General features: G+C 46.2%; 1 protein-coding gene across 1 annotated transcript in view; it reads left to right on the top strand.

Annotated features, from left to right (window-relative positions):
* The window catches only part of lrp1bb (low density lipoprotein receptor-related protein 1Bb), a 176,482-nt gene that overhangs the window by 9,510 nt on the left and 141,266 nt on the right, over positions 1-25,706 (top strand). Inside the window, 1 exon segment of the mRNA XM_029843977.1 lies at positions 7,035-7,332. Within this exon segment, the coding sequence (XP_029699837.1) occupies positions 7,242-7,332 (91 nt within the window). The 5' untranslated portion in view covers positions 7,035-7,241.

Raw genomic sequence — 25,706 nt, 5'->3', positions numbered from 1 at the left:
GATGGTTGAAAATACATAATACAAATCAGCTCTTTGCTCCCGCTGTGCATTGTCGCAGAGGGGAAAATGAGGAAGAGCGTTCAGAAGTCTATTCCGAACATGTAAAACCACAAAGGAAAAATTTTGAGGAGGAAAATGACTACTTGAGGCTGTCCTCAGCGGGTGCGCATTTATGCCTCGCTTGTCACTTCCCTTTTCTTTCACCTGCAACACTTGTGCCGCCCCATGAATGACGTGATGTGATTTGATGGTGGTCTTTGTAGTTAACAACCACGTATGAAGCCATAGCTCACAATGAAGTTCCTGATGAACCTTCATTTAGAGTATGCTTGCTCCTGACCACGCTTTACATGCCGGTGGCCACGTGATGAAGTGAGATGAAAGAGGCATTTGGAATTGCTGGTGATAGCTGGGGCCCATTTGGTACCAGTTGTACCAAATGGGCCCCAGTTCATGAAATTATTCAAAAACTCACACTGAATCCCAAGAAGGAAGTGAGGTTCAAGCTGTCTACCGTTAAAACAATGAAAAAAGGCATCATAACTGGTGTGGGTCCATGCGATTATTCCATCCTACTGCAATGTAAAACGGAGATTATGAACTCCTCTTTGTGATGCATTGTTGATGCTGCATAACATCAAGTTGCTCTATCTCACCTAGAATTATTTCTGCACCAATTCAGGTTTCCAGCTCATTAGGGCAGGATAATTAGTTTGAAAAGTAAACGAATGATGTTTGATCTATCTACTCAGGCCTCATTAGGATCTTTGTTTCCCTGTATAAACAGGCATTGATGGCAGATGATGCGTCTACTATCAGCAAAGAAAAACTTCCCAACTGAAGTTCGGTTAAAGGGCATTGTTTTGTTGGATGTTTCCGCTTGGAGCCTTGCGGTGATTTAACGCTGGGATGCACTGATAAAAGTTGGAAGAGCTGCATGAAAAGTGTCATTCAGTGTTTTGATTCAGTGGGATTGTGCGAGATGATATGTGGGAATGGGAAATGCCAGGAAGAGTATCCACAACCTGGGGAGCAAAGAGATGCAGTGGAGTTGTGATAAAACCACACATTTACCTAGAAGATGCTTCACAAATACTCGTATATAATAAAATGCTTCAAATAGATGGATATGGCGCTAAATGAGGGGGGAAATCCACTAAGCTCCCACATTATTATATTTCAAAATTAAGTCCCACAGTGACAGAGAGAAAGAGTGTGTGTGTGTGTGTGTGTGTGTGTGTGTTGGCCTGATGCCACAGCTTGTGAAAAGGGACGGCAAGAAGTGGATCTGTCACTATGAGTTAAGAGACACAGGATGACTCCCCAACAGGAGGTAGGGGTGTGTGTGCATGTGTGTGTGTGTGTGTGTGTGTGTGTATGTGTCTGTGTTTGATTGGGAACCGGGGATCGCCAGGATAGTGAACCCAAACATCAAAACCACACAGGCTGACCGCATCCAAGTTAGGCGAAATCTCATTCGCAGGTGGACGTTCTGCGTGTTCCCTGATGCGGTTGCCTAAATTTTCCTTTACTCTCCACGCAGCAGCCCACAAATTTCATTAGTGTCTGGGGTAATTACTGTAGATCTAATCGAATGCTGTCATATTTCTGCTGTTAATGGGCTTCGCGTGGAAGAGACGGGGTGAAGGGCTTTCTGAAAGGTCAGCTGACTCATCAGTGCTGCTTACCCCCTTCAGCTCTGCCTACCCACACCTCTTAAATCTCAGGGATGGGCTGCGCAGCCATTCATTAGCTTAGTATCCAGCGGCTGCCTCTTTCATCTCACTTCATCACGTGGCCACCACCCCTTCTTTTCCGATCTTTCCTCCCTTTCTCAGTCAAAAACACTCTCCGGGACCCCAAAGGTGCAGGAAGGGTCAAACCGCTGGAAGAAAACACCACTAGGGCTCCTCCAGCCCCCCCCACCCCGCTGCCTTTCTGAAGCCGGTGCACACCTTCGAGGTTTTTCAGCTTTCTGTTTTCCTCCTTGACTCCCAGTCAGCCCAGCATTTCCTGGAGAACTACTTGTGGCAAAAATAAATAAATAAATAGATAAATAATGGCGACGGGCATGAGTGCGCGCGCGCTCTAATGTGCGGGAGCGTACGCGCACGGGCAACAAAGCTTTGCGCTAAGCTGAGGGTGGCTCCCAGGTCCCCCCCTGAGGCAGAGCTGAGATTGAGTTCATTATTCAGTGGGAGTGTGTTCCAGCTGCGAGAGGAGCGAGATGGCGAGACCGTCTGCCTGTTTCGTGGCTCTTCCAACTCTGCTGCCCACGGGGAACGAGTACAAAATACAGCACGGCACAAAGACCCGTCTCTCTCTCTCTCTCTCTCTCTCTCTCTCTCTCTCACTTACACTCACACTCACACACACACACACACACACACAAAGTGAACAGGCAGATTTCTATGTGTCTTTAGCTAAACGCTGAGCTGCATTTGCGCGATCCAGCCTTCTTGTCTTGCCCCTTGCTGCAGTTTTCTATCTTTTTCCGAGGAACGCTGGGTTGTGACTGTGAAATGCTCAGGAGGAGTTGATGCCGAGCCCTAGATGGCAGTAGTAAGACGAGGAGAGTGTGCGCGAGAATAACTGTGTGTTTGCTTTTCCCGTGTGCAGTGATGAAGCTTTTAGCATAATCTTAGCAATGAGTGATCACAAACTGTCAAAAATACAAATATATATAATACTTTTACCCGAAACAGTCCGCTCCTCCGCTGTGGGAGCAGGCTGTCCCATTCACGTGTGAAGACCAAGGTTTTGTTTTTTCCCGTTTTCACACAAAGACAATTAACTTGAAATTGCTTTTTGTGAAATTGTTCCTTCAACAGTTTAGCGCGAGCAGGAAATGGTTGTGCAGCCATTTGCCGTTTGTGGGAATTAAATGTATGAGGTTCATCTCCTCTGAGATGTGCATGAAATTGCGTTAAGGGGCAATCAATTGTGAATGCAACAATGCGCTGTGGTTTTTGTTTACATTCGCCCCGGCTGCTGATGACCTCTCGCTAAGACAAACAGCGAGAAAATTAGAAAAGGCACTTTTACCACCCCGGTGCTGTTCATGGCCCATCGACATTAGGGAGGCCTAGAATGGTTTGGATGGCAGCACACCAAGCTGAGGTTCCTAAAAACAGCCCTTCTCAGGCATAAAAAACAGAACGGAATTGTCATTTTCAGTCTAATGGGAGGACACAACTGGCTTGCCAACCTGCTGCTTGATTAAGAAGAAGCGAGACCCTGGCGAGAGACCCGGGGTTCCTCATCACTTCGGCCTTTCCCTCAGCAGCACGACGGGAGCAGCCTATCATTCAGTCTGCTTTTCCTAATAACTGTCAAAACAAAACATGTCAGCCTGGATTTGCTGGTCCATCTTTCCCTACACCTTATTTATTAAAATTGCTTGTGACTTGCAGGGGAGATCTCATGTTGGCCAAGATGGGCACAGCGCTGAGGCTAAATCCATAGCGGCGGGGCTATTAGCTGATAATGAGCCCGCCGCTATGACAGGGTGAGCCAGGGTCAACCGCTGCTGCTAATTTAGGATGATGCTATCTTAATCCGAGAGCGTTACGTCAAGAGGCACACTTGGCAAAGGACTGGCACGGTCATCCATGTCAGCCAGCTCCCAAGGGCGCGGTGAGAGGAAACATCTCGCGCCGCGTCAAGTCAAACAGATGTAGCAGCCCCGAGGTCACACGTCGGGCGCGCGGTTCAACTGGGTCGCCGCATGTCAACGTGTAGGTATTCCTGACAGGCAGAAAAGCACAGTCTTGTCCCGCGTGTCAGGACCTGGTCTGCAAGTGCACGACACACAAGGCACACGTGGCCATTAGGCCGCCCCCGACGGTGCCATTCAGTGGAAAGACTGCCACTTGCTCTTGATTCTCAGTGACAGGTCGGCGCTGAAGTCAAGCCTGCTGGCCCACTCGACGCTATTGACAAACGCACGACCTCTTCGTGCAAAGGAACACTGGACTGTGGCAGAAGGAGGTTTCAAATCCAGGCGGACGGGGGCGTCGCGCAAGCATGAAGGCACGTAACGGGACAAAAAGCTGAAAAGGTGGTTCAGACCCTGAACCACCTGTTAGTGTAGTTATTTCCATAATGGGCAACACTCTTTAATGTTTGGAATATATATAGAAAATACAGCTGCCTACTTCTACAGATAACACCAACCCTCCTCCTCTACCTATCTGGCCCTCAGCAGGAGGGTCCCCCCTTATGAGCTTGGGCCTGCTCAAGGTTTCTTCCTATTAATGCGTTTTCTTCGCTGGTGAGAAGTGATCGTGCAAGATAGTAAAGTTCATCATGTACTCGGGGAGATTGTTGCTTTCCTCACCCTGGGTGACAACTCAGTAATAGAACATGACACGTTAATCTGCATGCATTCCGTCTCATCTCGGAGAGTCCTTGCTAGCCTAGCAGACCTTCAGCGTCGCTGATTGGTGACGTGACAGCATTGGTCAGCATCTGCGCTGTGATACTCATCCAACAAATATTTTAATATCACAGTTTCCAGCGACGCTGCTCTCACTTTCTGTCTGCCACTTGGCAAAATATCGTTATTACCAGACTTCATTAACGGGTTTTTTTTTTGACTTATTCGTGTGATTTCTGTTCCTTCCACTGCTGAAAGCTCTATACAGGGAATCCCCTTAAAGTCCCCCACCAATATGAATGATTTAATGCCCAGAAATTAATTTTTGCTGCATTTTGAGGGGGCTTCATCTATTAAAAAATTCCAAGACATTTGGGATGTAATTCCATTCCTCCACACCTTCTAATCTAGTTTCCACATATGAATATGTTAATTTAATCCCACCCTGTCTCTGCTCACCCCTGTGCCCCACGCCTGCAGCTAGCACTTACCTACTCTGTCACCATCCGACGTTTAAACCAGCCTGCTAAACTGCTCAGCGTCACCCTGCAGGCTGGAGTCATTCTGCCAGGCACGGATTCTCCAAATGGAAGCTAACACACAAGGTCAGCTACAAGTTGTGGAATGTTTCCTTTTTCTACTCTGTCACTCTCCCGCCACACCAGAAGTTTTGTTCAGCACAATATAAAACGGGAGCTGGTAAAATCGAGCGTTAACGCTGACACAGTCACATTTTCCTGCCGCCCCGAGAGTATAATTACAATTGCACGCTGCCTTAAGAGTTGGGGCTAACGCCAGTCACCAGCCGGGGTGATCCCAGTCATAAAAAAGGAAATGTAAGTAAGTTCATTTGTTTTTGGATTTGTTTTGAAATATTTCGCAAAGGAATGATATGTGTAATGAATGCCAGTTATTTTGGTGAATAATCAACAGTCGCAGTAAAAAAAAAAGGCCCAATTATGCAGGTGAATGGATGGAGTTTTTTGTTTTGTTTTGCCAAAATAATTGGAAAAATGGAAAAAAAAACCCTGCTTTTATTGAATTCCGTATTGTTATTTTGAGTGAAACAGTACCTCATTTGTAATGTGCCTGAAGCAGGGAAGCGCCGGCTGCTCACCCATCTAAAATAAACATGACAAAATATTGGAAAAGACAAGATTTCAACAGACTATTTAATAGCAGCTCGTGCTAACAGGGCGTGAACTCCCTGAGGTTTTGAACCTTTTCTTTGAACCACACAGTGACACTCTTCAGTCCTCTGCATGTTCCAAGGACATAAATCAATATTGAAATGGTGTTAGCCTGGCAAAATCTTTAAAAAAAAAAAAAAAAGCATCATTGGATATTTCTCTCACCCTATCGCATCAGTGAGACAGTTTTTGTTGTACTTGCTGTGCTCAGGTAACAAGAGCAGAAAATGCCCCGCAAGCTGACAGTAAAACTATGGGCAGCAAGAGAGATCTGTGGGAGAGGGACACTTTGGAGTAGAACTATAGGAAGGGGCAAGCTCCTTATATGTTTCAATTGCTTTGAAAAGGCACAGAAGAAAAATAAAAATAATGAGAGACTTGTAAGAAAAGGGTCCACCCTCTAAAGTAACCAGTAATTGCCTCATCTTGGTAAGATAATAGATTCTACAGGGACAACAAAAGAACAAAACAAAACTCTGCAGTGGGGCTTTTAACAGTCGCTGCTGGAGGAAAGCTGCAGCGTCTGCGTTCATTTTTTGAGTTCATTTCCACTTGTGTATCGGTTTCGAAAAAGAAGTGACAAGCGGTCCCAGATCTGTGAAGACCTGCACTTCTCTCCCTTTTTAAAGGTCTGACTTGCCTTCCGCTACAGCCTCAAAAGAACCCAAACTGTAATAAATAAAAACCAAACAAAAAACTTCCTGTTTAGGATCCAATTATTGATTGTTAGCTCCAACTATTAGAGTTTTAGGGCTCCTGGAACTTCAGAGCTTGGAATGTTTTCGTGATTTGTCGGACCTCTTGACCTACACGAGCGATAGCAGCTATTTTTCACGAGCTTTGCGTGTAAAAATTTACCCTTGCTGGGTCGGCTTCTCCCATGGAAACACCAAAAGGGCAAAGAAGAGCAGAGGTCTGCTCTCCCTCAGTAGTCAGGCCCACGGTCCACTGAGCTACTGAGCATCCAACTTTATGCTTATTTTCTCCCCCTCCTATTTGCCTTAAAAAATAACACCAAAGCAACAGAAACATGTGAATGAATTATTCATCCGTGACTTTTTTGAAGAAGGTTTGGCAGTCACTACAGTAAAACTTGCATCTGTGGGTGTCTGTAGTTTGGACTTTGTGTCCTCTTGCGTCACAGGGTTCATCGCATGCTTGTGTATTCTGGAGGATGGCGCGTTTTGTAGGTGTATAAACCATTAAGGTCTGCATCCACGGCTGAAATTACGCATGACTCACGCCACGTCCTGTGACTTTCTCCTCTCCCCCCTTTTCAAGACCACCCTCTGTCACCCACTCCGCTGACACGCAGCCTGAGCACCATGATGAATTTCAGCCGAGCTGCGCCACCTTGACGGCATTTAATCATTGAGAAAAAAAAGCAGGGAACGTACTCATTCTTTATCCTCCTCCACTCTCACCCCGCCTTCTCTCCCTCTCTTCGTCTCCCATCTCTCCCGCAGTCTCCGGAGTGTCTGATCGCAGTAGGCTGCACACGGCGGCGACGGCGGCGGCGTGCATGTGTCGCGGAGCGGTGAGAGCGCTGCTCCGTCCTGCGCACTGGTTCACCGAATAACGGCGCTCGGTTACCCCGGTGGTGGCGGAGGGGGAGAAGTGGAGCCCGGACCAGGAGAAGCACCGCGGCTCTCTACAGCCCGCTCTCCGAAATCATGTTCGACTTCTTTCTACTCGTCTTTCTCGCCCTTTTCTCGGGATTATTTCCATGCGCCGAACCACTGACAGTGTCGGACAAGGATGAAGGTAAGAATTCCTTCTCGCCCGGGCCGCCGGGGATGCGCAGCCCGATTAAACTTGGAAGCAGAGTCCGCAGGAGCAAGAATGAAAATCTGCTCCGTGCGTAAAATAATCCTCGATCATGCGAAACAGACACGATCTCAGGTGTCTAATCTGCGTATTTCCAGTTTTGTGGGATGTCAGAGTGTTGGCGTGTAACGCATCCCTGCTGAGAAATCGGGGCACCTCAGTAGTAGCCCAACACATGGAACTTGCCCTCGGCATCCACCAGAACATTCGTATGCGCCTCGCTGGATGATTTACCCGACGCAGCAGGTGAACAGACCTGGTGCCAAAGTGGGGCTCGCATCTCCCCGAGCTGCGTCTTTGCCGTGGGGGGCAGCGCAGCGTCGGATGGAGACGTACTTGGTGGGACTTGTTCTGCACGGACAACTCTGGCCGCGATGCGCCCTCCTCCCGGTGCTGTCGGGGAACTCATTTATGAGCTGCAGCATATTGACCGTCGGCGGCCCGACAGCTGATTTAAAACGAGTCTCAGATTTGCAGCGGGCTGCGTTCACGGTTCCCCTCGGCGTGTTTGTGTGTAAAGATCATTAAGCTTAATGTTCAGCGGAGTCGTCTCTCCACAATTATCCTTTCGGTATGGATTTGTGAACAAGCTGGACTGAAAACATCATTTGAAACAGAGTTCTGTGCAACGGCAATCAGGCTCCTTAGACACCGTGTTTCTGCCTTTTAATTTATAGGACTCGTGGCTGTGTAGGGTCATGGTCAGTTATTAGACCTGGACAAAAGCGGGCTGATCCGAGGCAAACATGAGAGCCAGAAGACTTAGTTTGTTGCGAACACCCCAAATCTCCCATCTCCCATCACAGCATGTGATGCAGTAGAGCTTTTCAGCAGGCAAGAGGAAAATACAGTTTACCTGACCCCCCCTCAGGATGTACCTGCTCTGAGAGTCATTATAAAAAGTAAAAAATAAGGCTAAAGAAAACACCACAGTGCTACAAATAATTGAAAGGACCGATGGAGATTGTAATGTAACAATGCAGCACTGCGCCTTCTTAATGTGGTTTGAGCTGAAGAAAAACGACGTGCCACCGAGCCACCGGGTCGAGGCTATTAGGACACATTTTAGAGAGGGAGCATTTATGGTAGCACCTATTCACACAGCGTTCTGGACGCACCCTAGCCTTGCCAGCTCGTCCTGTCCTATTTTCTTGAAACACATCCAGAATAAATGAACGTTCCTGTGACTGTGTCTAAATGGATGGTAATGATAATGGCATATCTTATTTCTTCCAACACTGAAGCCGCTTGTTAGCCTAATTACTCAGAAATTAATTTGCCTTTCTGGTAGCAGCGTTGCTACGTTGAATGCCAAGTAGAATCTGTGTGTGTGTGTGTGTGTGCGTGTGTGCGTGTGTGTGTGTGTGTGTGTGTGTGTGTGTGTGTGTGTGTGTGTGTGTGTGTGTGTGTGTGTGTGTGTTTTGTTCGTTCGTTCTTTGTGACTCGGGAGCGTTTCCAGACCTCATTCTTCACTGTGACTCCACTGTGTGTTCCACCCGCTTATCGTATGTGTCCATCTAATATCGAGCCGGCTGACCCTGCCTGGCGTGGCAGCACTCAGCTGATCTCCCAGAATGACAAGCTGGAGAATTCCAGACGCACATTTAGGCTTCTGCTTCCCAAATATGCACTCTGATCAAATTGATCACTGAATCAATAGCAGGTAAACATCATTCAGCACACGTTGCCTTGTTGAAGGTGGTTTGGAATGCACGTCACACTCTTCATATGATAGCGTGGCGAAGGGCAGTGATATGTCCACACACTACGCTGTAATTAGGGGCTAATTAAGGCAGATCGTTTTACAGATGTGTGTAGCTGTGCCGTGTGGAATAAATGATGGGGGTGTCATTGCACGGTGGGCTTTTTAAAAAAAAAAAATCACATACAATAAAGTTAGTGTCATAAAGTCGGAGACCGTATTAAATGAATCCTTCAGCTATATTGACACACAAAAGCTGTGGAATATTTGCAGAGTGTGAAAGCCACAGATTTCATGCAACAAGGCGTGATGCTGAGTGATTGAGGCTGAACCGCTGCACTAATGTTGCACCGATGTTGCGCTTTCCCTTTTTACACACGCAGCCTGTAATAACGGCTCTGTAATGTGGCTTTTCATGTCCAACACGACCCCGGTGACGCTTTATCTCCGCTTGGCTCCGCGCCCCAACAAGTCATTTAAGATCGCCTCGGGTTGCACGGCAGCACCAGGATTCAGTGATTTTGGAACCGGCGTCTAGAATAGAAGACGTTGCAGTACATGTTGCTTTGATTTTTTTCTCCCACCCTAAAAATCAGTCTCCTGTGAGTCTGACTTTATGAAAGTGGACCACGGCTGAGTAACGCGAACGTACTCTGCCAGTTGCAAAAAGCTTGCAAGATTAAAAGCCTTAAGATCAACTCCAGGCTGTGGCAACCATTGCCTCTCTTCTGGCTTGTACTTTCCAGAACCTGGGCAATTTCACAAACCCATCCCTGAAACATAAGAACAGGCATGTGTGATGTTCCACCCCCAGCCCCGCCTTGCCACTTACTTCAAGTCTACTTTCTTGTAAACCTCAATAGTGCCACAGTTTGCATCAAAACGCCATTTAATCAAAGCCAAGACTGTTGCTGAGGGGTGCCATGGACCAGCTGATCGATTTGGGCTTTAATAATCCTTGACATGTGCACAATGACTATATAACTCTGCTTCCTTAGTGCTGCTGACTTAAACAAATGCCCGTGCCACTTAATGCTGCTGCCGTATCCATATTTAAGAGCGAGCCTGGGCACAGGAAATGGATTACAGTTGTACGTGATAAATTGCAAATAAATGGAGAATATGTAAATCACTTCAGGAAGTACATGCCAAGAAGGGATGGCTGTGAGGCGCCGCTGTATAAAGATCAGGATGTTGTTTTTACAGGATTTGCCGGGCACTGATGGTTGACCTTCAAAGGTTGGAGAGAATTCTGTTTTCATAGCTGCTCGTACATATTTCTCCCTGGAAATCATTAACAGAGAATAAGACAGCCTGCTGCAAAGCCTTTCGGCTTTTCTGTTTTTTCTCTGCCCGCATCCTGCTCTGATGTGGCAGCTGAAGTGTCGCCTCGGCGATAAATGATCCTCGGGATGGAAAGTGTCCAGCTGCTTGGTCGTAAACCGAGCGAGTGGGGAAACAGCGTGCAGTTTACAGGTGAGGCTCCATGAAAGGGCTGCAGAGGAGCTCCTGGGTTGATTTTGGGCTGGGATGACTTTGTGGTACCGCTGTGATTGGCATTTATTCGCTATTGCTGGAGCCGCTATTGACAGTTGCCTCGCAAGTTTATCTTAGCTGGAAAACCAGACAAGTCATCAGAAAAGGCTGTCAGTTACTAACATGTCGAGAAGGTCAACACCAGTTTGCTGGCAGTTGTGTCAGACCTCATTTTTCCCCCCTGCTGTATTTTGTAGAGCACTAAGAACATCTGTGGGCCGTAACTGCCTTTCTGAGGTCTGTCTGAGGGGAGCGCTGAGGCAGCGTTTTTGGGGCGAGCAAATTTGGCTTTTTATGAGCTATGAAAAGACACTAAAACAGCTGATGCATTTATACCGCAATGCCAGCTAAGTGTTGCTGTCACTGAGCCGCTACATCTAACTCGGGTCAGAGGTCAAGTATATGGCTTAGACTTCCAGGAGGCGGCTCTCATCCCAACCCCCACTGGGAAAGAGCACGATGGCCCAGCTGGGCTGAGTTTTGGAATCGCGCTATGGATATTTGGTTGTGTCACCTTTGAATAATTCCCACCGCCTGGTCAGTTTACAGTTAATCGGTAATTTATTTGGTCAGGCCGTGAAAGCCTTTCTCTCTAAATTGACTTGAGGAATTGATTACAAGTGGAAGACGGGCCAACACTGTGACCCACATCGTCTGTGTTGATGTTTGTAGGTCGACTTACGCCTAAAACCTGGCCCAGAATATACAGTAGAGGGTCATTTATGAAACGTGAGCGTGTGTTTGTGTGCCTATCTATCTATCTGTCTATCTGTCTATCTGTCTATCTGTCTGTCTGTCTGTCTGTCTGTCTGTCTGTCTGTCTGTAAGTTCATGGGTGAGACTTGACATTTAGGCTGGTTTTACTGGGAAAAAGTCTAACTAGAGCTAAATGGACTCCTCAACATCTTACAGTGGATAAATGGAGTGCTAATAATGGAACAGAGAAGCTAAATGGACTTGTTATTGTGGGACAGAGCAGCTTAATGGACTGGTTATAGTGGAACAAAGGGGATAAAATGACTGGTTAAACTGGGCCAAATGAACTGCGTGTGATCGGCATGGAGAACGGCGGCGCTCTGATGTTCAGCCGGTCTGTCGCTGCGCGCTGTGTCTCTGTGTACCATGCAGCGTGTAAATCTGTGCCGAGTGGCTTCAGTTATTTCCGTTTATTGATTTTCGCACCTACCGCGGTGCACCGATGGTTTTACATATTTGTGTTGAATCATCTCGGTTGTTTAACTGTGCTGATGCTAAACACTGGAGCGAGGCTGCACGCTGGAGCTGATAGCGAGGGCTTTGACCAGGCTTCCCTTTCCACTATAACTGGACTTTATTACCTAGATATTAGCACAGGTTTGAACGGCTATGTGTGTGAAATGAAACTGAGTTTAATACCAGTGCTCTTTACATCAATGCAGAGAGCCTCTCTCCAGAAAAAGCTGTCAAGTTGTGGAGAAGAAATGTGACCCTATTAAATCAGTGTTCAAATGGCAGAAACTGAGGTGCTGCAGAAAGCCCGGCATTCATTTTAAGGTAACTCTGAGGTAACTCAGAAATGTTAAGTTCCTTTTCATTTTTATGTGGTTTTTTTTGGCCTTGGATCCTCTGGCAAAATTGTTTGTTTTTTAGTCCGATATCAGTGTGGCTCCTCTGTCAGGGACGCTGCTTTGTGAGGTGAGGTTCGTGTCTAGAAAATTTGATCAACAAGGTTTTGATGTGTTCTTAATTGCCGTCTCTGCCAGATCTCATCTGCCTGCCTCTGTTTCCCCGATCTTATTTCTCCCTTTAATACGATCCATCTTGGGGAGATTAAAGGAGCACAGGCTTAAATCACAACCCTGGGAAAATGCAAGATGGCCGCCGCAGGTGGACCAGGAAAAAATGTGCAGGTCAGAAGTGGCGATGTCGAGCCTGGAGGAACAACGGCGGTGGCCAGGGGACCAGAGCGAGCTCTGCCGAGGCCTGGCCGAGGACTCGCTCTCCCAGCTGCCACCTGGCACAGAACAAGGTCTCAGGGCTCCATCATGCAGGCTTGGCCCAGTAATCCAGAACAGGGGAGGGATTCATACATCCACCAACAAGCTCCATTCAGCCGACAAACCTGAGGCAAGTTGCCGCTGCTACTGTGCTCGTCCTTCTGAGAGATATCGGCACACTTAAGCAGCTGAGAAAACAATTTACCATCGCGCTGATTTATTTTAATGTACAACTTGGTAATTGTCATTTTTTTCACCCTTTATTTATTTAAATCTAAATTCGTTACGCTGTGATTGCCAGGCACTCAGCTAAAGGTGATTTTCTGGTCTGCCTGAATTGTTTTTCACTCATTGTCACAAACCATTGCCTTCAACCATTACCCAGAATATAGATAAACAGAATAAATTGGCCTCTCGTCATCCCGACGCAGGCCTCCGCGCAGCGTGCGTGCTTTATATTTTGGCGCAGGGCTCTCAGCTAAAAAAGAAAACTTGAAAAAGCTGTGTATTTTATAGCCACGCAAAGGCGAGCGGAAGATAAAAACACATGCAGATGCACAAACTCGGCTTTTGTGAAGTGGATGTTTGTGCCCAGCCTGTGTTGCGGCCCTCTGGCAGAGCTCGCTCCACTGCAGTGCTCTTCCACGGAGGACGGGGGGAATTACTGGCATCGTTTTCACGCTTGTGTGCAAAAGCAGTCAGTGGCTCCATCAACTGCAGCTGGTTTGTGCTCAGTTCGTTTGGGGGGGGGGGGGGGGGGGGGGGGTTGTACTAAGAATATCTCCCAGTCCGATTCCTTCAGCATCAATTTTGAGGGAGGGGATATAGTGCACTGAGAGCTTTTTGAGCCTTAAATATTTGTGAGAAGTCCGCATCAATATTTTAATACACTTTGGTATGGCAGCGCACGGATTGAAAAGCAAAGATAGGAGCACGCCGCCGCCCCACACCTGCAGCCTGGATGAATTTCCTCCCTCTACAGCTGTGATATGGCTGCCCCATGAGGATCCAGTTCATTTTTGTGGCTGCCCTATCAGTGAGTTTCTTTGTGTTAAAATTAGATTGCCAAATACATCACCACCAGCTGTCAGCAATCTGCCTCAGTATGATTCCCTAACATGCTTCCGAGCCGCTATTGATCTCTGGTCCACACCCTCCCGTCTTACACGGTGTCGGATTGGGAGTCCTATTAACTGTGCTCCCATCAATCACGGTTCACCCCGTGTTTGTTTGTAGCACTCTTTGATACGGTTAAAAGAGAGCTCACTCCTTCGTACTGCTCGGCTTTCTCTGTGGCTTCGTTCCGCGAAGCCTCATTTTTCACGGAGCGGAAGATGTGGATGCTCCCAAAAAAGTGATCAATTAGTGACACAGACAGTAAATCTCCTGGATTTAATTGGTGACCTTCAATGTAACCCCAAAACCAGCTTTTAAATTTAATGGGAATATCAGAATGGGAAAGTTTTTTCCCCTTCAGGTTTTGGTTCCTGCCTGATTAACCTTTAGGGCTGATAGTCTGTCATTTTAGATATTTATCAATTGATTGGAGAAGAACCTGATCGTTAAAGGATATGAAAAAGCTTCTGTGTGATTTTGTAACGTGAATTTTGTTGAACAGTGTGAAGTGTTGAATTTACCAAATGCAACTATTTGGCAAATTTCTCATTTCCGAGTCTCTAATGCCAGTTTTAATTGGTTGTGGTAATTTTCCTCCTAAAAGTAATTATTAGTGTTGAGCTATCGATCAGAAAGGAGGGATTTGTGAAGGATGGATTACTGCTTCTAATTAACTAACAGTTTCTCTCACCAGGCGAACGAATGTCACCCTAAATCTTCCTAGAGTTCCACCCTTGCTCTCAGGCCTCTTATTTCATGCCCTGAAATTACCTTCAGCTTCTGTGACGACATCTTGTTTTCCAGTCCTTTACATAGACAAAGCAGTGTTGAGGCAGCAGTAAAACAAGCGAGATGATTCTGTTGGAACAAAGGTTAGCGTTCCCTTTTTTCGGGATAGCTAGCAACAGACTGGCTGGCGCCATTGGTGGTCCTAGCCAGCGACTGACCTCCCACCTTTCTTACACCATATACAGTATACCTCTGGGCACAAATGGCTCGTGGGAATCGGTGCTGCCTCTGCATCCATGAGCTGGTGCTGCCTTGGTATTACTTGGTATCTGAGTCTCGTGTGTCTCATTTCCAAATAGAAATGATAGAATCATGAAGAAGAAGAAGAAGAAGAAGTTCTCTTGACTGGTGAGAGAAACAATTCGTTAATCAGAAGGAGTGATTCTTCCTTCACACCCTGTCTTGCAGGAGAGCCTGGCCCAGATCTTTATCATCACCTGTAATTATCGATCTATAAATAATCTAAGACCCTCTTGGCCTTTTAAACACAATTGTACGTTTGTTACCTGGAAATAAGAGTAAGTAATCATTATTCCAAAAGTCTGACAGCCTACTCATCAATAAATTACTCATCAGTTCTACACTGTTGCGCCAACAGTGTACAGGATGTATCAGCTAATAATATATTATAATATATTATTGTTCACATGAATCATAGCATAGCATAGCATAGCATAGTATAGTATAGTATAGTAGAGTACAGTACTGTATAGTATAGTAGAGTACAGTAGAGTACAGTACTGTATAGTATAGTACAGTAGAGTACAGTACTGTATAGTATATTATAGCATAGCATAGTATAGTACAGTATAGTACAGTACAGTACTGTATAGTATATTATATTATAGCATAGTATAGTATACTGTAGTACAGTATAGTATATTATAACATAGCATAGTATAGTATAGTACAGTATAGTACAGTACAGTATAGCATAGCATAGTATAGTATAGCATAGTACAGTACAGTATAGTACAGTACAGTATAGCATAGCATAGCATAGCATAGTATAGCATAGTATAGCATAGTATAGTATAGTATAGTATAGCGCTTCCACTTCCTCAATATGAATAGTCCCAGTGAACCTGAACCACCTGAATGATGGCACAAGCGTTTCTTGGTCAGACCAGGTTTTTCTGTGCGATTGCAGCGCGACCTTGTCACTCCGGTCGACACGTTACACATACTTTGTCGGCCTGTGTGTGAAAACAACTTGTTGTCGTTCCAAAACTCGTCATACGGTGACATTTTGTCACGTCTGATTTGTCAGGATGCGAGCTACCCTTTAGCATCGCCAGCTTAAGTGCTAAGCTCTCGCTCCCATAACACGAGGCCCCGTTGGCTGATGTGGCCGACGTTGCGAGCCTTCCCTTCAGCGTCCCCGTCTGCCATAGCTCACGCCCTGTCCCATTCTGAAAAGTTCACATGATGCTGGATAAATGAAAGTCAACACCAATAAAAGTCACGTTCATGACCTTGTTAGCGAGTCCATATGGCGTGTTTCTGGCTCGGCGTTGCTCTGACATGAAATCATTTTGCATCCAGGGGGCGTAGCTTCTGCATCTGCACGGTGCAACGAACCTCAACTGACACGCCGGGGATGAGGACGGACGATGAGAATCTCTCGCTGACTCCCACGCGGGCTGCAGCGTCCTCACATCCCCCCACCCCCCCATCTACTTAAATTCAGGTTTATTGAACCCAGACATGAAAACATATGTAAATGCATGTTTTCAATTTAGTAATGGCGACGCGGCGTTCATCTACGCAAATGAAATCGCTCGCGCACGTCGGGTAGCATAATGTCCACGGGGCCACTGCAGAGTCAGGCTTCTGGCTCCTGGCTGCCATCATGGATGCGATTGTTCGGCCGTCTCTGTCCTGCTCCGTGCCGGCCCCCTCCTGTGTCAGCAGCGCCGGATCATTTTCATTGCTTTGACGGGAGTCTGAAGTGAAGGGGAGCCGACTATCAGGGGTGTCGAGATCACACTCCTCAAATGACTCCCTCTGCCACCGATCATCAGGTCGGCCGAGACAGTGGCGTCACCGTTGAAGGATGTGACAACATCTCCCGCCAGCTCAGCCTTGAACAGAGATGCGGTGCCATCCTCACTTTGGACTTTCCGCAGGTGATGACCAGCAGTGTCTCCGACTCCCGCTGTCCCCGAAATCTGTTTCCAAGCCCCCCAATGTCTCATCACCCTCAGGCTGAGTTTGTGTCATTCTCCCAGACTGACATTCTGCAGAGTCGGGGTATCAACTTTTAAAGAGTCGGACGCTCAAGGTCAACCTGATCTTCAGCCCCAGGCTTCCTCATGCAAATGCTAACCTGTTTCTGGTCGGCGGGGTGGAGACCCCACCCGTGGTTAATGGAGAATTACAGCACAGTTCATTGAGCTCAGGTAGGCTGCAGCAAGTACGTGCAAATGTAAAAATCTGTGCAGTAGGAGGTGCAGATCAATGCTAATCAATAATTAGACAAGGTGCTGCTGGTTACCGCTAATGCATTAGCTGACGAGCCATCATGAGAGAGTGTCTGCAGATGTGTTCATGCCTGGGTTCTTGATGAGATTTATTAAAGGAGCGGGTTTCATTTTTGTCAAGTGACTGAACCAACACGGTGTAATCTATCTTACAGTGACTACACCTGTCCGCTCTCATATAGCTCCTGTTTCTCTGGGCTGTCAACCAGTGATGGTCTCATTTCAGCCACCCTGTTTTTTGTTTTTTTTTACTGGAACGCATCATTGCCTTTGAGGATGGGAGTTTGGGTCTACACTGAACCAACGGCTCGCTAAAGCTCGAGCGTTATGCAAATAGCATCTACAGTAGCATCTTCTCCAAATCCCTGCTCCTCCTCTTGTTCATTGTGCGCGTCCTCAGTTTACCGCTGAGTGCGTAGCAGTATTTTATTTATTGCAGCTCGTCATTTACCAGTTCGCTGCCTCGGTTCGTGACATGAAAATTGTATTTAGCATGCCTTCACTGTCACTGCAGGTTGACATACGACGATATTTACTGTCCCCTTTCCAGCAGAGAGGATTGTGGGTCAGCAGCTGCCGTTTTGTACACAGATGAAGGTTGTTTTTGGTGCCTGTTTTTTGGCAATTTGCACGAGTCCACACTCCAGAGACCAGACCTAATTCAAGCATTGACTTTATATAAATCAATAAGTAGCGGCTGATGCGTGTGGAGCCGCGCTCCCTTCAATTTAACGGACTGCATTTTCTTGTCGTTACTGTCTCATCATTTCGAAGCACGCTCTTTCTACAAGCCCTTCTGTCCTGTCTCATTAATTAAAGGCCTTTCTTGGAGGAAAAACTGAAGAATAAATCAAGGGAAGAAAAATTGTAGCATTTGATGGGGCCCTTTGTAAGAAAGCAGCACATTAGTGAAGCATTTTAGATGGAAAAAATGAAAAGTGTCCCAATTTTATGTGCAAAGTTTATTAACTGTGATTGACAAAAGACGTCTTCATGGTGATAGTTGAAAAGCAACAGATGATTTTTTTTTTTTATTTTGGTAGCAGAGGAGTTAACTCTTTTGCAACAGGTTGCTCAGCTTCGTGAGGCGGTTCCTTTTGACGAACAAGCAGCGTTCGCTGCGTCCCCGTTTGGTGTTCGACTTAAGCTTGATGTTGGATGAAAGCTGTCGCCTCTGACTGCTCCAGCCCTTGAAGCCGGGGACTGAGGTGTTCGCCGCATAACCCAGCGGAGACGTCGCATCTGTTCACATCATTAGAGAATCATTTTATCCTCATCAATCAAGAAATCGCAGTGGAGAAACCAGATAGTGTTTACAGACCAAGTGATGAGGATATAATTAGACAGCCAACAATGACAAAACAATGCCAGTGTTCCTTTGTCAAATTGTGATCTGATTGGATTACTGGAAACATCACTTGGTGCCTGCATGAGCATCTTAAAGGGATCGTATTTTCTTTGAAATTAAATAATCTCTTCAGTAACAGACTCATTTGACGCGAATGCTTGAACAAAAACCTTTACAAATGCTCATTTACATATTTAATTTCCCTGATGTGTAACCAGAGTAGTCGTATCCTGCTTTGGTTTGTATAATACATCATATTTTATACGTGTATCAGTAGCAGACGCGCTAGTTATTCCTACTACTAAAGCTACTTAAAGTGAGCAGAAGGGCATAAAGCTCCATTCTTGGGCTTCAGGGTTCGGCCTGTAATAATCACAACATGAGCATGGAAAAAAATGAGAAAGCAGCCATATTTTTCCAGTCCCACCCAGAGAAAACAGTCATCAGTAATGTCTGCGGGACCGTGGAGGTGTGGGGGTGCCAGCCCTCACCCTCATGTTTCCATCCATTAGTCACTAATTACATTAGTAGTGTTGGAATATTCATCTGTTATTGATGTCAAGGGCATGGCTAAATTCCATTAAAGAGGCAGAAATTCCTTTTTTATCAAGTTAAGGCTTCATTTCATATTCATTCTTGTATCACTGTAATATGAATAACATGAATATTCTGTTATTTTTCGCCACAAATACAACACAGACACTGTAGCAAAAACAAAGCCGAATGATTCTGCCCTATTAAAAAGATTTTAAAGCCAAAACGTTCTTTATCCAGCTTAAACCCTGAAATCCAAACCTGGTAAAAGCCACTTGGAGGCTGCTGTCTTTATTATTCACGGCTGCATTTGTCCCAGTTGAGTGTCTATATGAGGCTAATTAATCAGACGTCGGACTGCTTATAAGCTTCATTTTCCCTCTGTCAATGAGGCTCAACTGCATTATGATACACAAACAGGAGCCTAAAGTTACCAGCAGCAGTAAAACAAACCAAATCAATAAGTCTCTTCCGTTTTGACTTTAATTAGCAGCAATAAATTCCGACTCTGAGCTTTAATGATGAAGTTGACTGATGTGACAGGGGTGTTGATTTAGTGCCGATTGTTCCTCCGGTCATTCATCTCGCCGCTTGTAAGTTCGCCTCAATCAAACGTACAGCAATTACGTCTCACCCCGTGTTATTAACCTCTGACAGCAGTCAAAACCGGCCCGTCTTTTCTGTGCATTCCTGTTGTCACACATTGTAATGACAATAATTGCCTGTGCGACTCTTTACCTAATCTCTGCCGGGAAGGTAGAAATCACCTGACAAGTGGTTTGTGTAACCGAGCGACCTCTTCAAAGTCGCGGCGCGCCGAGGCGTCCTATTAAAGATGCTGACAGGCGTGTCGTGGCGTCGTCACGGCGACGGGAAACAATCAATTCTAAAAATAAGGCGCGCCGTTGCAAGAACATCTCGGAGGGTTGTCAGCGTCAGATCTGTCGAGCGTGAGTTGTCAGCTCTCATTTTTAGACGCTCCCGCTTGACCTTAGCCTTGTCGCGCTAACAGAATCCTCCTCGTCTGACTCAAATTTACCTCTCTGATTTATCAGTCAGAAATGTCGGTCCAGGCGGGACGTACGCCGGCTCCCCGGGACGTACGCCGGCTCCCCGGAGCGCTTTGATGCGCTCGCTTCCGTCCTGAAACGAATCTCCGGCGATGCTGATTTCTCTGTGGGCCGTGCCGCCTACGCACTCCTTTTTTCCCGGGTTCTCTCCATCCAGCACCCCTGACAGAGGTCTGTCTCCACGAGGCTGTCCCCACACAGGACAGCCGCTTGTCACCGTGGTGACTGTGTCCCCGGAGGAAGCTGCGGGAGCGATGCTGAACGTTCCCAGGACTTTAACGGAGATCCGACACAGTCACATGTAATAATATTAATAAGTTAGTCGGGATGGGCATGTTTTTATTAGATTTCGCCGTGGTTTTGGCTCCTGAACCCAAGCTAACAGGTCAAACCGAGGCCACTCGTGCCTGCCGAGTGCACGAGGAATGATTGACAGCTTGTCAGTCACACCTTCTGTCTGTGATTGGTTGTTTTTGCTGGGGGCGGTTCTTGCAAATCAAATTGAAGGCATCAGACTGATTCTTTCCCCCACATATGAGTTTACTCAGGTACAAGTGTCAGGTCATCGTGTCCGTTTTAACAAATAGCATTTTTAAATTGCAAACTCCATTCATAAAACAGCTGGAATTCCCAGAAGTGTCAGGGAGGAACAGACTCTTCAAGTTCTTTGCTCGCCTCGTCAGAAAATGCTTATCTTGGATTGGAAACAGCCCGTCTGGCTCACAGCACACTTACAATATTTACAGTGACACAGAAGGAGTGTAAAATCCTATTATTTCAGTATTAAAGGAGGCTTTTAGGTGAAATAACCTCCCGCAGATCCGACACATCGTTCACTGTGAAGACTCGTCTTCTGGTGCTGAGGATTTGTTCCGTGCACATCAAACAAGCAATTATTTCACTAATCAAAGCAACGCGGTGTAGCTTCATATTTCATTTCCAGAAATATTGGGCCATTTTCAGACGTTCTTGGAATCATTTCCCCGAGCTTTTACCCCCCCCGCCCTCATTTTTTCTGGCTACACACATTTTTGAAAAGCTTCAATGTGGAAAATAAAGATCCAAAAAGAGAGATTACGCAATGTGAGGAGTAAGTCGGATAAGTAAGTCCTAGATGACGAGGTATAACTAGCTGTTGCTTCGTTTTGTACACGCTCCATTACATTTATGTTTCGGATGTTCGCTCACGAGCCGAGCGCCCCGTGTTTGTAGATCCATGCCTGCCAGCAGATAACAGGAGGACGGAAGAGGAGATGATCAGACCGAGGTTGAAATGGCGTCAATGGAATCAAACAGCGGCCACTTTAAGGAGCGTTTCTTTCAGATGGATGTGGGGGGGGGACCTCTGTGCACCTTCAAACCTTCCATTTCCATAGCTGCTCGGGCAGCTTCAGGCAGCGCTTCCCTGTGGATCACCAGCTCTTCATTATTAAAAGTCCCCTCGCAGACCGTCCTCCAGATTCCTCCGGCGTTCCGGAGCGTGGAGCCGTGGCTCCCGGTCCTTCTCTCGCAGCCTCGTTCTGCTTTAAGAGTTGCAGTTGAAGAAGCCTTATTTTTTATACCAAACAGCGGGATGGCAGAGTGGAATCACCCTTTCACACCATGAAATATTGATGAACGTTCTTTTATCCAGAGAAGCTGCAATTACAACGCAGCATCGATGCTGGACAGGCAGCAAAGTTCGCTCCTCGCCGCCTGGGTACCTTGTTTATTTGTTCCGGGTCAGTTTTGTTAGCTTGTCTGCTGAATTCTGTCTTGTTTATGTGAGAATGGGAATTTGGCTGTCGCATAAACATCAAAAAGGCATCCACCATTTGAGCTTGACCTCCCGCTTCATCCTCTTTAAACATTTATTTGTATAGGTTTACGGCACATGTGCAGTTTTTGTTCCAAAATTCATGCTAGCTCTTTGGAGAAGGTGTTGTTAGGGATGTTTTTTTTAGATTTATTTAAGTAAGGTGAACCTGTTCACACCCCTGTGATGGTGTAAACCTTACGAATATAAACGCTGTCCAGCGTTTTAAGGTCTACTTGCACATTTTTGATACAAAAGGTCTGAAAGCAACGCTGATAAAGTAGAGAAGTCATCTGCAGTTCATCCCACTCCTACACACTTAGTGAGAAAGGACAGAGATGTGCACATGGAGCGTGTGTGTGCACGTGTGTGTGAGTGTCAGATGGCTATTGATCGAGGATATAAAAATAACTTCTATGAAAAATCTTCAGAACATGTGCGTAGCAGATTTTGATCATGTTACGCTGTCATCACCCAGTTCAGAGCTGCGGGTGCGGACGAGATGTTTGTGATGAAAGTTCCTTATTTTAATGGAGGTTAGAATCATGAAATGGGTAAAAATATTTCCAAACACCCTTTTGGGAGACAAGTGAAATGAGAACTATATCATCTTTCGCAAAGGTGGGGAAACAACAGAAGCCAAAATCTGCAGGTGAAGCTAGCTTCTCCAGCGGGCTGCGATGAAGACAGATTAACCTGATAACGACTCAAACGGTGTCACATCGTTTGTCTAACAGTGTGACCAGCTCACATTTAATTCTGTGATATTAAAGCTTGATGTGGTTTGCTTACATTAAGCTACACCTGTGGGATCGTAAAACTAGATTTAATGTGGGCTAAATTAGCTTACTAGGCTAATGGCCATGGCTGATAGATTCAATTGTTGTTTCATGAATACTCACAATCACAGCTACCTGATGGGGTGTTTTTTGCTGCTGAGCTTATTACAAGCTACACTGTTAGCATCTGCCTGCTCCAAATTCAAACTGGGAGTTTCTTATCAGTAAGCTAATCCGATTAAGTTCATTAGGGCTTCCTGTGTGAGGTATCTGATGGATTCTTGTGAACAGACCTCTCTGTCTTCATCAGAACCGACAGCTTCGGCTACGTCCTGCCGCCTTCCTCACAAGTGATATGTGGCGACTGCATCGGCCAAAATCTGTCACGCCGACGCCTCGTGACACTAACAAATTTCACTTGTGTATTTTTTTTCTTCTTCTTTGAGCTGCTATACCCCTTTTTGTCAGTGGAACAGTGCTGGAGCGCATCCCTGCATACAGGGACAGCATGGTACAGCCCTGAATGAGTCAGAAGGGCCTTGTGTCAGCACATGTAATGTACACACACATGCAACAATAAAAGCCATCTTTACAATTGATTTGAATCATAACTGGTGCATGTAACCTTTTACAGTATAGAGGCTTCAGTTCACTACTTTAATGTAAATACAGGCACAATAACCCTATTTAAATGTACTGCGAGGCCCATTCAGACAATCACTAGCTAAACCTCGACCTTGGTTCTCCAACACTTCCTGCACATTCAAAGATTTTCTCTCGCGCACACATGAATGAAAAGTGTATTTAGATGTCCTCTTCACCCCCGAATACTTTCCATAGAACAGGCGTACATTTGTCAGACCTGATACTGCGAGACGTTTGAATACTTGGAATCAAGCTGTAACACCAGAGTGTGTAAATAGTCTCAAAAGAAACATGTTGAAACATTGTGAACCATTTCAATCAGTACGCGCAGCAGGAGGCTCCGGCTTCCACATTCAGCGTGGCCACAGTTTGCTGCCATATGTGCGGTGGTGATAACAACAAAGAACACTGTGCAGAGACGCACCACTGCGCCGCGAACAGCTTGAACTTCTCCCCTCTTTGAATTAGTGCTGTAAACATGCGTGCTATTTATCCCGTTCTACGGAGTCGGTCCATGCTGAGGAGAAGATGGACAACTCACTCGATAAAGCCCAACGTTGTGCATGTGGACGCGCTGTTTGAGAGCCGCAGGACGTATGAAACATGCTTCCCTTTTGGGGAATGTGGTGCAGGGATTTGCAAGACACACAGCTGTTCAAATGGTCAACTTCTCAGCTGGTGTAGAAGCAAATTATACGTTTTTATGTGGTACTGATTGAGGGATTGTCAAGGAAGGTGTGAACCCTCAGACTGTTTGCTAGTTCTGGTCAGAAAATTTGAGCAAAACAATGAAATTAATTATCAACAGAGGGGCGACAGAAGAAATAAAAAGATGACATTCTAACATGCTATTGTTAGCCGCGCACCAAATTGTAACTGATTAGCGTCCCTGACAATTGCGACAATTGACAGAATGAAAGAGGCATTGTGAGCACAAAGGAAGCTTCGAGAAAAGGAATGCCACAGGAATATTTTAGTGGAGTCATTTAGAAGGAGCTCTTTTTTCATGGCTATTCTTCATAATTTAGATTTAGCCAGATTTAAAAGAGAATTGGAACACGGGTTGTCTCGTGGAGCTCTCTCCTTTGTCAGAGTTGGTTTTTCGCTACTTTTCACAGGCGTAGCCGGACCTTTTTCTTGCTTTTGTATGATTTGCATGAATTGTTTCTGTGTTTGCGCCTCCATTTCTGCTCTTTTGTTGTGTGAGCAGGTCTGCTAGTGAATACTAACGTGGTCAAGCGATGTAGCCTCTTCGTCTAGTGCTTGGCAAAAGCTTACAGGTTTATTGCTGCCAACATCAGAATTTGAGTGTGAATCACAATGTCTTACTGTATTACATTCCCTAAAGAGTCCAGCACAGTTCTTTTCAAGACAGGGATGCTTAATATAACAGATCACGACCCAACTGAAGCTTGTTGGTCCATCAGACTAGTAGCTAGTTTTGGCAAACGCAAACTCTCATGAAAACCAGACAGTTGTGTGCGTTGACAGTGATGCGTTGTTTTTAATGCTCTACTCCAGACTACACAATAGCACCGTGCGTACTGAGTGGAAGACTGTGCACGGACTTCCGTCGTCCCTCGACGTAGCTTTTGTGATTATGATTCCTTGGCTCTGGAATAAGCTAGATCTGAGCCAAGCTGGGAACTTGCCACAGTGTCCGCTAGTATGATTAGATTTAGTAATCATTTTAATGTAGTCTAGGAACACGCCTCCGTACACCAGCGCCCTGCTTCCCACTCCCACCAGGGTCCACCAATGAAAAGTGGCTCTGGACCAGCGAGGGGAAATCCGATCCGGGGAGCCAACACAGTCAGTGTGAAGCGTCGTGTTTACGTTTAAATAGTGCCAATTTGCTGCTTAACAGCAACCGTTATCAGCTCCCATTGAGGCCAAAATAATTGACTATGAATTTGATTTTCTCAGTCCAAACATGATTATGTCGTTGCTTAGTGGGTGTTTGCAAATGCCGGTTTCTGGAGCAGGAATTCAAAGGGAAACTATCGACTGAGCCGCCGCTCTGAGAAAATTGCGCTTAACTGCCATTCCCAACGTCTCCACGAGCAGACGTTTCTGCAGCGGAACACAATTAGCGCACGTCAAGCTCCTACAAAGATCTCCGCTCACCTGTCTGCATATTATACAGCTACATCTGCGTTTCCGAGACGTGAGCGATTCTGTTTTTTTTTTTTCTTAATCCAATTCAAATCGGAGAGAGAACGTGGACAAACGGACGTGTCCACCTCTCCATCCTACCAGACTCCCGGAGCGCAGCTATCCGAGTGGCCGCCGCTGAAACCTCCACACGCCTCGGTTAATTAAAGGAGCAGCGAGTCCGGCCGCCTGCTCAGCAGCCCCCCCCCGCCCCGGCAGACTCAGCCATAATAAAATAATCTTTGTGTTTGGAAATGGAAGTGATTGTTCCTGCCGGAGTGATGGGCCGTGACACTGCTGGGCCTTTTGTTGCTGTTTAAAAAAATAAATAAAAACCTGCTGATGGTGCAGAACGTTCCCCCGGTCGGCCGAGACCCTCTCCGC

The sequence above is a fragment of the Takifugu rubripes genome, chromosome 1 (genome assembly GCF_901000725.2).
Source record: "Takifugu rubripes chromosome 1, fTakRub1.2, whole genome shotgun sequence".
NCBI lineage: Eukaryota > Metazoa > Chordata > Actinopteri > Tetraodontiformes > Tetraodontidae > Takifugu > Takifugu rubripes.
This window is presented reverse-complemented; position numbering and strand designations above follow the sequence as displayed.